Raw genomic sequence first — 10737 nt, forward strand, 5'->3', positions numbered from 1 at the left:
TTGGAAGGTAATTGAGATGAGATGAGGCCATGGCAGGGGGTGAAATACAGGGGGAGCCTGGGATGGCATTGGTGGCTTTATGAGTAGAGGAAGAGGGATGAGAGCTGGCACACTTGCTCTGTCTTGTCATGCGATGCCCTCCACCATGCTATGTAGCAGCAGAAGGCCTCACTAGATGCTGAACAAACGCTGCTGTACTCTGGACCTCATACCTCCAGAACCATAAGCCAAATAAACTGTTCTTTAAAAATTATCTGGTCTGTGGCATTCAGTTATAGCAACAGAAAAGTCACCTAGTGAGATACTTTAAGTAATTCGTTTTCCTTCTTTAATGACATTGCAAGAAATATTCTCATGGACATATTTTTAAGGGCCAATTGTTTTCTGTTTCTGTATATAAATCCTCAAAAAAGGGCTTCCTGAATTCAGGGTATATATACTTGTTTGTTTCCTGCAACATACTTTTCCAGTAAATTCTAAGTTGTATAATAAATGTGTACATTTTGTTTTTCACAACTGAATTGATATATAACTAACATATGAAAAACTGCCCATACATGAATTATATAATCTGGTGAGTATTGACCTGTATATAGACCCATGAAATTATGTGATAATGTATATTACTTTTACCACCATTTTTCCCCATACTCTATTAGCCAATCCACCCCACATCCCCATCTCCAGGCAATTTACTCCTTAGTTTTCCGTCATCAGAAAGTTTCTAGAATTTACATAAATGGAATTATGCTGAGTGGATGATTCTTGTTGGTCTATCTTCTGTCACACATTATAAAGCTCTTTTGGGTTGTTGAGTTCTCAGAAGGACAAAGGGAGAGGACAGGTAGTCTGTCCAGACCATGAACACCAGGGTCTGCGGCTGGCCCAGAGGTTGACAGGTCCCGGGTTGGGTGAGGCTGCTCTCCTCACAGTGTAGCGGTACCCATCGGCACACCTGACTGTAGAGTTCCTAGAGTCGTGGATGGGAACTGAAGTTAGAAGAAAGCACCCTGTGGGATTTCATAGATCTATAGCTCAGAAATCATTATGAGCATCAGTGCAAAGTTATGGACCTTATAAAAAACAAAAACTTATTTCCTACAGTCTCTATCATTTCATAAAAACGGAAGAGATAGATAAGCACACCCCAAACCACATGTTACTTTAATGTACAACTTTTCTGCCCTCATCTTACTCACTTTATCCAGAAAGAAACTTTTGGAAAATCTCTCCAGCCCCTTGTGGGTCAGTATGTTAGTCATGTCTGCCACAACCGAGGACTCCCCACAGCCCCCATCAAGACGGCTCCTACGTCAGGGTTCACCAAACAGATGGTGCTGCAGAGAGGCAGATGTTGACCTAGGCTGGGAAGCATCTTTCTCATGGGCAACATCGTGTGTGTGTTCATGAAACAGGTCCCCTGGGGACTGAATCATTCCCTGAATCAGCCTCCAGGGTGCCCCGGGACTTGGAAAACCAAGATGCCAAACACACTGGTATCCAGAATCAGCAACATTATTTGCAGGACTGACTGAGGAATGAAAATAGGGGCCCCTTTTACAACAATTCTTACAAATGTCAAGATGGCCCCAAAACATTCAAATCATCTCAAGGTCTGTGCAGCTGCCCCAGCCCCACACCCATGCTCCTATCCATTCCAAAGCCCTCTGAGCTCAGGCCTCTTGTGAGTGAAAGGAGAGCACAACCCTCAGGACCTAACCTTGAGACTCTCTGTGCCATTACAGATTGCATCTGGGCCTGCTTCAGAGGCTGGCCAGGCAGAGAAAAAACCCACAGAGGTGGACAGGCCCCAGGCTTTGCTGCTGCATGTCCTGAGCTACCACCTCCAACATGCTGACCTCATCTAAAGAGAAGCAAGCAAAAACTCTTTGGGGGCTGCTATGAGAACCAGCTCAAATGATGGTATGGGAAGACCCATCTCAAGCACAAGTCATATGTGTTCAAGTCATATGTGCAGCAGATAAAGGAAGAATCTGATGTCCAGAACCAGTAGATCTGGTTAGACAAACTGAATATAGAACCAAACCCTTCGCACTAAGTGAAAAAGAGCCTCTGAGCTGAGTGTGGCAGGGCCCTCCACTTCCACATGTGTTGGTTTGGCCCACATGGAAGTAAAGCCAGCCTTGGAAAGAAGAAGTTTGCAAGCTGATAATGAACAGGGATTTTGCCCCTCTTGCAAATCTGGTAAGCTTCTTGGAATGATAAAACCACAGTGTTTAATGTCCCTGTTAACAAAACTTCTTCTGCAATGAGTGGTGCCCTATAAGTGTCTGGATGCCCATGGGATCTTGCACAGTGAGGCAAAAGGGGCAGTGCCCATGGAGGACAAAGCCTAAGGATGACAGAGTCTGGAGTGGACAGTACCCAGGGGAAGGCAGCTTTACATATAAAATGACAGGTTCTGTCTGGTTTGTCTCGTTCCTGCTCTAGCTTTGATTTTTGCTGTTAGTAGGAACTTGATCTTGAGGAAGGCTCAGGCAACAGAAGTGCAGCCCAAAGATTGTGGGCATGTCCTATCAAACTGAATTTCAGTGACAAGATTTCCACCCTGATATAATAAAAGGAAAAAGCTTTGCGAACTGTTTCCAATGCAGCATTGAAAGTGGAGGTCAATAGGCAGGGGGCTTTGGGGCCACATAAGTAACTAAAGGATGGTGATGCTCCATTGTGTTCTATGTCGTGTGTGAACAATCTTTGAAGAATCCTATGCAAAGAATGACCCAGAGAAATGGAAGCTAGAGAACACATCTTAGTTTAATCATCGCATTCTGTGTTTTTGCACATCTGACCATATCAGTTTGTCCTGAGCTATAGGCACATTGGCCCTATGGGAATGACCAAGGCTAGAGGCTCATGGCTTCCTCTCCAGAAGAGTCAAGGTAACAAGTGGCACAGGATAGGAGGTCAGCAGCTCCCCAGGGTAGGCCTGTGGCAACTGTGTCACAGAAGCACTGTAGCCCTACTAAGAGTAGAAAGGTGGAACTGGAGCCTCACTGGGGGCCAGGGTGGATGACACTGGAGCTGGGGCCTCACTCACAGACACTGGGACTTGGGTTGTTTTTCTGGTAGTGAGGGGAAGGGCAGGACGATGTACCAAGGGCAGAGAACTTGGGTGGAGTTTGGCTGGAGCTGGGCCTATGAGCAAGGGTGTGGTTGACAGATATTGGAGGAGTTATATAGGCCTTTGGACACTGGGTGGAGATGAAGTGAGATTATTCAGGTTTCTTAGAGCCATGTTCATCCTATTTTGACATATGGGAACATGAAGGTGAGGCAACTATCATCATGCGCTTGAGAACTTCTACACAGACAGTAGCTCACACCTTCACATGTCCACACAGGCCCATGTCTAAACACACCCACTCACTCCAGTGGACAGACACAGCCACTCTTGGCCTACCACCCCTGTGGCAGCTCCGTGGTCCTCCTCTCCAGCCCCCACCTGGGGAAATTGCTGACACATATCAAGGCCAGGAGGAGTGTGGAGCTGGAGGATCCTGTGTCACATTTAGAAAAGGTCACAGATCAGACACTTGACTTTATTTCCAAGTGACACTTACTCTCAGGCACAGAAACACACCACCAGGACTTGAAGAAATCGTCACCCAACTGTAAACAGCATTGCCACACCACACTGTCTAGCACAGAACACGAATTCCTATTTTCTCCAACTCCGGCAATCCAACAATAATGTTGCATAGTATTTTTGTGTTAAAGTCATTCACTGACTCCATGTAAACATGGAACACAAAGCATTTCTTTTATTTTTTTAAATATGAGGGATTTGCAGTCCATGGGGGTGCCCAGGTCTTTCTAAGGCTCCTTCAGGCCCTGCTCTGGTCAGGGGTCAACAGGCCATGGGTTGGGATCTTTGTGACTCAAATTCTTCCTCATGTCATCCAGGTCTATATACCTCAAGGAGAGTCAGAGCAGAGGATGAAACACATAGGAAATGGGAATTCTTTCCAGAGCCAGTGGAGGCAGAACACACATGACTCAAGAAAGCTGGCAAGAACAGTCCGAGCCCGTGGCAGCCAATAAGTACCAGATGTCTTCAGAGGCTAGGGAGTCCTCACCCAGGAAGGCTGAACATCTTATCACTGAGTGCATGTCACCGAGGATTTAAAAATAGGGATGTTTCACATACTAAATCAAAGGCATATTTAATTTCAACAAATTCAAATTCTAGTCCTATCCTCTGTGGAATCATCTGGCAGGGGACACTGGCGGGTGCCTTCTGCTCAGTAGGGAACTGCAGAGGATGAGACCATCAGCCGTCCCTCCTAGACTATAACAGAGTGATTGTATGAGCTCTGCACCAGAGAGTCAAAGTATCCTCAATGCATGTCAGAGGTGCTACTGTCTTAAACTGTCTTTCTCTATTCTGCAGTTGGTTTGGGTGTGGTTTCTCAGTGACTCGAGGGTGGTATTATAAAGCATTTAGCCACAGAATGAGCACAGGCATCACACAGAAAGGTTGTGTACCAGATAGAATGAGCAGCCCAGTCATACTGGGGAGTATCCACTGGAGCTCAGCTCGGCTTGTCCTCAATACTCCAGCTTCACCATGTCTAATTGCACTTTCAGTACAGAGTGACATGCTAACCTGAATGGGAAGGTCCCAGGCTTTGTTGTCACACAAACTTGGGTTGGAATCCCACCATTGATCAGTACTAACTCACCTGCCTAGGTTTTGGTTTCTACATCTATAAATCAGAAGTCATAATGATCAACTCATTTGGGTGTGGGAAATGACACAAAATGACTGGTCGAAGCTTGTACCTTTTCTCTTCTCTCCCAAAGTTTATTGGAATAAGCCCCATCCTCCTTGACCTCTGTAATTTCTATAAATGTTTGCATGTCACCTGTCTATACTCCTCTGACTAGTTTCTGCTCAGATTTCTGCTCATTGTTTTCTTATGTTCCCCTGACATCATTTACCTTCCATCCAGACTGTCCAGCCGTCACCCTCCCCACCAGTGGGAGCCAGTGGTGCGTACTTTGCATGGGGAGTGAGAGGGGCAGCAGGCTCCCTTTCTTTCTCCAGGTGGCATGCAGATCAACTTATTCCCTGTCATACCCAGGGGACACAGGAGCTCTTTTCAGAATCCCTATTCCCACCCTGCCTCCCCTAGTCTGGAGGGCAACCACTACCTGCATCCACATTCTGCCACACTCATCCCCTCGTAATGGTACTTGAGGGTGGGCACCCCCATGTCATCCTTGTAGAGGATGGAGATGGGACTCAGTTTAGTGGGCACACAGCAGGCCTTGCCCACCTTTGTGGGGAACTTGAGATGCACCAGGGTTTGCACAATGGCATGCTTTGTCGGTGTCACATCATCGGCCAGGGGGAAGAAGCAGCCACCTTTACACTCATAGGCATCATACTCCTTGGGTGCGATGATCCAGCTGTCCCAGCCAATGTCTTCAAAGTTCACCCTGAGCGAGGTCTTCTGACAGTGGCTGCTGGCCCCTATGCTCCTCTTCCGTCTGGCTAAAGACAAACCCGTGGCCATGTGGCCGTCCACATCCTCCTCTTCCTCCTCATCCTCCTGGTTCTCACCTGCCTCCCTGTAGTTTTTCTTAGGTGTCTTCCTAAGGATGCTCTCCTGCTCATGGCCAATCATCTCCCTAAGCTCCAGCCTGGTCTCCTTGGTCCCGTTGCTGCGGTCATTGGAGAAGACGACAAAGAAGGGAAGGTTTTTGGAACCTGGAGGGACACTGATGTCCAACGTATCACAGCCCTTCCTATGGCTTTCCACAGTTACCTCGAGCTTATTTTTGCTCTTTGTGGAATCTGCTCTGACCCATCGCTTCACAGCACTGGACACTTCCAAGGTCTCCCAGCCCTCGTCCTGAATGTCCTGGGACACCAGAAAGGTCTTGGTTCCTGAGGCACCTTCTCCATCCAGCACATCATAGATGACCATGTTTCCTTCTAGCCCATGAGACGAGTCCACGTGGTTTTGACAGGAGACGTAGAGACGGAGCTCAGCCCTGGTGATTTGCTCATGCCTGGGGATGGAGATGTTGAAGAGAAGAAGGTGTTTCTGGAATGGCAAGTCCTCTGTGGCAGTTGTAGAGACAACATCTGAAATGCAAACACACCAGGGTAGATGTCTGTCTGCAGTGTCTGTTCTCATGACACCAAATCAAATCTCACCATTTGGACGAAACAACATCTAGGACGACAGATTTTATCTCTATTATCCCTATTCTGTTTCACTTCGGTCCTTAGTAGAAGAGTGTTTTTTAAACACTGATTTAGGATCTTCCAAGAAAAAGCAGAGGCAGATGCCTGCAGTTAGGTCAACAGTCCCTACTATTTATTGAATACTTACTACATACCTAGCAATATGCTAGGAACTTGACATATTGTACCTTACTTTAATCCTATCACCTTACTTAGGGAAGATCTGATTATTATTCCACTTTTACAGATGTACAGACTGGGACTCAAGACATTTAATTGCCAAAGTGCACACAGTGAGTATCTTTTTTTAATTATTATTTGTCATTTATCTTAACAAAAAAAATACAAAATGCCTTTTCCACATTAGATCTGGTTGGGGATGGTGAAAGTCTAATTAAATTAAGACAAGGTAAGAAATATCAGCATCCAAGCAGTGTAGAAATTATTTGGAATTGTATCGTCCTAGCAAAGCGAAAATGGACAGTGTTTATTAGAAGAAAGACAAATATTAGCCAGGCAGGTATGTCCAGTCAGAAATGAGGCTTGCCTTTTAGTAACATAATTACCTCTATTTCCCATTTCTTCTAAGTTGACACTTGGCCATTACACTATCCCATGGCTAACCCACCCCCCTCCACACACACACACACACACACACACACAGAAGAAGAAAAGTTGCACTTTTAAAAGTTGCACTTTTAAACTATCTTCTATAGTCATCCCCTCTTATTCTCCAGGAATATGTTCCAAGATATACAATGAATCAAAAGATATTTGAAAGTATGGAATAGTATACAACTGTGTGTGTGTGTGTGTGTGTGTGTGTGTATAATTCATAACTTAGACAAGGTAAGAAATTAACAACCATGGTTAATATTAAAGTTAAAATATAACAACTAGAACAATATACTATAATACAAACTATTTGGAACTTATAAATTGTTTCTGGAATTTTCTGCACTGTAGATAAGGGAGAACAACTGTATGTTCCAACATGGTGAAGACTTTGTGCTGTAAAAACACTGCAGGCAGGTGTTGGTGTCTGATGAAATGAAATACCAACCCTCTATGCTTACCTGGGAAAGTTCTGAATTTCCCTGAGCCTCGGTTTTCCCTTCTGTAGAATGGGGCTCATTATGCCTGCCCTCCCAAGTGGTGTGAGGCTTTGTCAAGGTGACATATGGAACTTATCAGACATAGTCCCTGGCTCACAGCAATACTTAATGAGTTCTTCTATATCCCTCCCCTTTTACCAACTCATACACACTTCCTGCATGCAACGCATCACAGGGCCTTGTTCCCTTCAGCTCTCCCTGGTCTCCTCACCCAGCATAGCTACTCCATTTCAGCCCCTGTGGGATGTGCTGAGCTACCATGGCATATTGAACAGTGTGAACCAGGCATTCACAACCTAATGTGCTCTAAATGTGGCATGGCTAGACAATGAATGTGGGGCCAGGATCAGACACCCAGCAAACAGATTCCTGCCTTCCCTAAGTCGTATCAGATGGAAGAGATGAAAGTGGATTGCTTCCCAGGTCATGTACTCTGTTGTGAGTATGGGTGTGTGAGGGGATCACTGACAGGGTTTCATGTGCTTGACTCCCTGGTCTGTGGAATATGGTGGGTTAGGCCCCAAGCAAAGAAGCCCATTACCCCCATAAGGTGGAGGTCACAGTTGTGTCCTGTGGACCGGGTGGCCTGCAAATTTCATCTTCAAAAAACACAAACAAAACCTAAAATGAAGCCATGGTTTTAAAATCAGGAAGTTCACCTAAAATTCAGATTTTTCTTATGCTTTGGAGCAAAAAAGAAAATCCAATAGCACTGAGTGATCATGGATCAAATTATACTGTTTTTACACAGGCACATGCTCTGCAGACTGGGCAGGTCTGGCCTGGCCTGTCTGTGGCACTGAGCTGGGCCTCTTGGGCATTTGCAGGTCTCAGACTCAGTGCTCAAAGCCCTTTAGAAAAAGCAGCAGCAGATAAACAAGCCAGCGCTCTACAGGCTGCAGGGCCTAGGCCAGAAACCAGCTGCTTAACCTTTACTGTGGCCCTGACCTGGACAAGTTCAGCCATGTGAGCTTTGGCTTCCCTGTTCAGAAATTCATTTCCCCTAATCCTGGGATGTTGAATGAGTTAGCAGACTTAGGCTTTAAGTCAATGTTCATCTTCTAGCCTTCTTAGTCAGGGAAATTTATATTTAGAAGATAATGAGATTCTCTTCTCACACTTCTCTGTCAAAAGATTCTATCTGGGTTTTTAAAAGCCCTTTTATGAGAGAATTATGAATTCCACCAAAGTTTTAAAATATAGCAATTAAGGGCTAAATCAGTTGTCTGTTTCTAAGTAGGAAAGGAACAGAAATGTTGGGGTGGGGGCAGATGGAAAGAGAAAAAATTTCCAGAAGGGAGAGTCAGGAAGAGGGAGGGGTAGAGGGAGGGATAGGGAGGGGAAGGAAGATAGCATCCCTGAGCACCTACCGTATTACAGGTGGCACGTGGCCCAGGGAAGGAGAATCCGCCAGAGCAGAGCTGTCCACTAGAACCTTCTGTGATGGTGGAAGGCCCTATGATTTGCACTGCCCCACAGGAAAGCCATTAGCCACATACAACCACTGAGCCCTGGAAACACAGCTGGTGAAACTAGAGAACTAAGTTTTCACTTTATATCACTGTCAGCCATTTCAAAGCACACTCGAAGAGCTGTATGTGGCCAGTGGCCACCCCACTGGGCAGAGCGGGTCCACACTGTGGGCCGGTGAGTCCCACCCCAGGGCAGATGGGAGCAAGCTGACTCTACCTTCCACGCTGAAGCTCCGCACGATGTTGGAGGCTGGGGTGGAAGACTTGTCGGCGGTGTACCTGTTGTACAGGTCGATCATGTACTGTGGCGGCTCCAGTCTGGTTTTATCCTGGGAGGGGACCCCACTCAGGTTGAGGCTGCGTAAGAAATCCACCTTCATGTTCTCCAGGAACACCTTCAGATCAAAAGTGCCCTCCTGCCGCCCTCCTCCAGGATCTTCCAGAAAGTTGCGGGTGTTTCCCTGTGCAGACACCCTTGCCCAGCTCTGTAAAGGCTTCCCCTGCAGGGAGCAGGCCAGCAGGGACAGTGTGGGCAGGGCCACCCACAATGCCCCAGGGTACATCTTGGGCCCTGTAGAGGAGACTGCAGGGCTGCCGAGGTGTGTTAGCGGGTGGAAGAGACAGCCCGCATCGTCCTGCTGAAGGCTTTGCAGAGTGCCCCCCCGGGGCCAGCACGAGGCTCTCCCCTGCCCTCCCCAGGCAGTCCTCCACTTGTTCTTATCTGGCTCTCAATGCAGCACTCCCCATCGCTTATCTAAGACAGCTCTCTTTTAATGAAGGCTCTATAAACATCTGACAAATACACAGAGCTTGTGGGAAGGACACAGTCTACTGTAAAGGGTCTGCGTTTTTCCAGGGGGTTATTGCCCCCTAATTAGGATCTTTTCTCATTTCCTTGCCAGCTATGCTCAGAGGAATCTCAAGGCAGGATGACATATGCCCCATCTCCTGGGCCAAAGCAACAAAGAATCCAGGAAATGAGACTGAAAATCCTTCCAAATATAGAAACAACACAAAGAACCCAGAAAATGATACAAACTCTGCGGTCCAGGAGGGATGGATGTGGGGTGGGGACCACATATAGGGTTAGTCAGAGGCCTAGTCCTTGAAGAATCAAGACCTACCAGCATGGTACAACTGTTCCATCTGCCAGATGAGCTTCTGAGAGTCAGAGATGGAACATGAATGTGCAAATGTAACTTAGTATTGGGGGAAGACTTTGGAGCCAGAGAAGATGATGGTTTGAATCCCAGCTCCCTCACATATTTCCTGTAAGTATGACCTGGAGCAAGTCACTTTAGCTCTTTGAGCCTCCTCTTCAGAAGACAGCTGTTAGGATTAATAAGATTATGTGCTCCCATGTGGCAGCAATCAACACCGTCCCCAGCCAGTTAGGTGTCTGCCTGCAGGCTGCCACCTCTTCATCCCTGGGTCTGACTGATGTGAAGCTAAAGCAGGAAGCCTCATACCCACATCACCCACTACTCTGCAGCAGCACCACAAACACATGGGTCCTACTGGACCAGAACCCCAGCTCTGGTCCCAGCTCTGACACTGTCACTGGTCTGTGTGAGGGTGGGGGAGTATGGGTCTTGGCTTATCAGCTAGGAGGCCACAGAAAAGAGACAGAAAGTTCTGAGACTTGTCCATGCCCAGAAATGGGCCCCTGGACTGGAGGTTCACTTAATGCAGCCCAGGTAGAAGCTTGCAAGATCCCAGGGACTGTTATTTTGAAAGGAGTATGCCTACACAGTTTCTGTCCATCTCTATCATGTGTGGCATTAAATGAGTAAGGTCAAAAAAATATTTGGAGAGTGTGTATGCTGGTCTGTTCTGAGGAGCAGGGACCTAATTCTATTTCCTGTTGGGGGGACTCCCAGAGAAAGGGTGCAAGAGCTAAGAAGGTTCAAGGAGATGTAGGGGGCCAAGGCAG

General features: G+C 46.8%; 1 protein-coding gene across 1 annotated transcript; it reads right to left on the bottom strand.

Annotated features, from left to right (window-relative positions):
- Window positions 1–5171: 5171 nt before the first annotated feature.
- On the bottom strand, window positions 5172–9367 carry Gdf2 (growth differentiation factor 2). The gene is made up of 2 exons (XM_026411987.1): window positions 9022–9367; window positions 5172–6115 (listed from the first exon to the last, which is right to left on the bottom strand). The coding sequence occupies exons 1-2, from the start codon at window positions 9365–9367 to the stop codon at window positions 5172–5174; spliced, it is 1290 nt and encodes a 429-aa protein (XP_026267772.1).
- Between the last annotated feature and the right edge of the window lie 1370 nt (window positions 9368–10737).

This window comes from Urocitellus parryii, chromosome 5 (assembly GCF_045843805.1).
Source record: "Urocitellus parryii isolate mUroPar1 chromosome 5, mUroPar1.hap1, whole genome shotgun sequence".
In the NCBI taxonomy this organism is placed as follows: domain Eukaryota; kingdom Metazoa; phylum Chordata; class Mammalia; order Rodentia; family Sciuridae; genus Urocitellus; species Urocitellus parryii.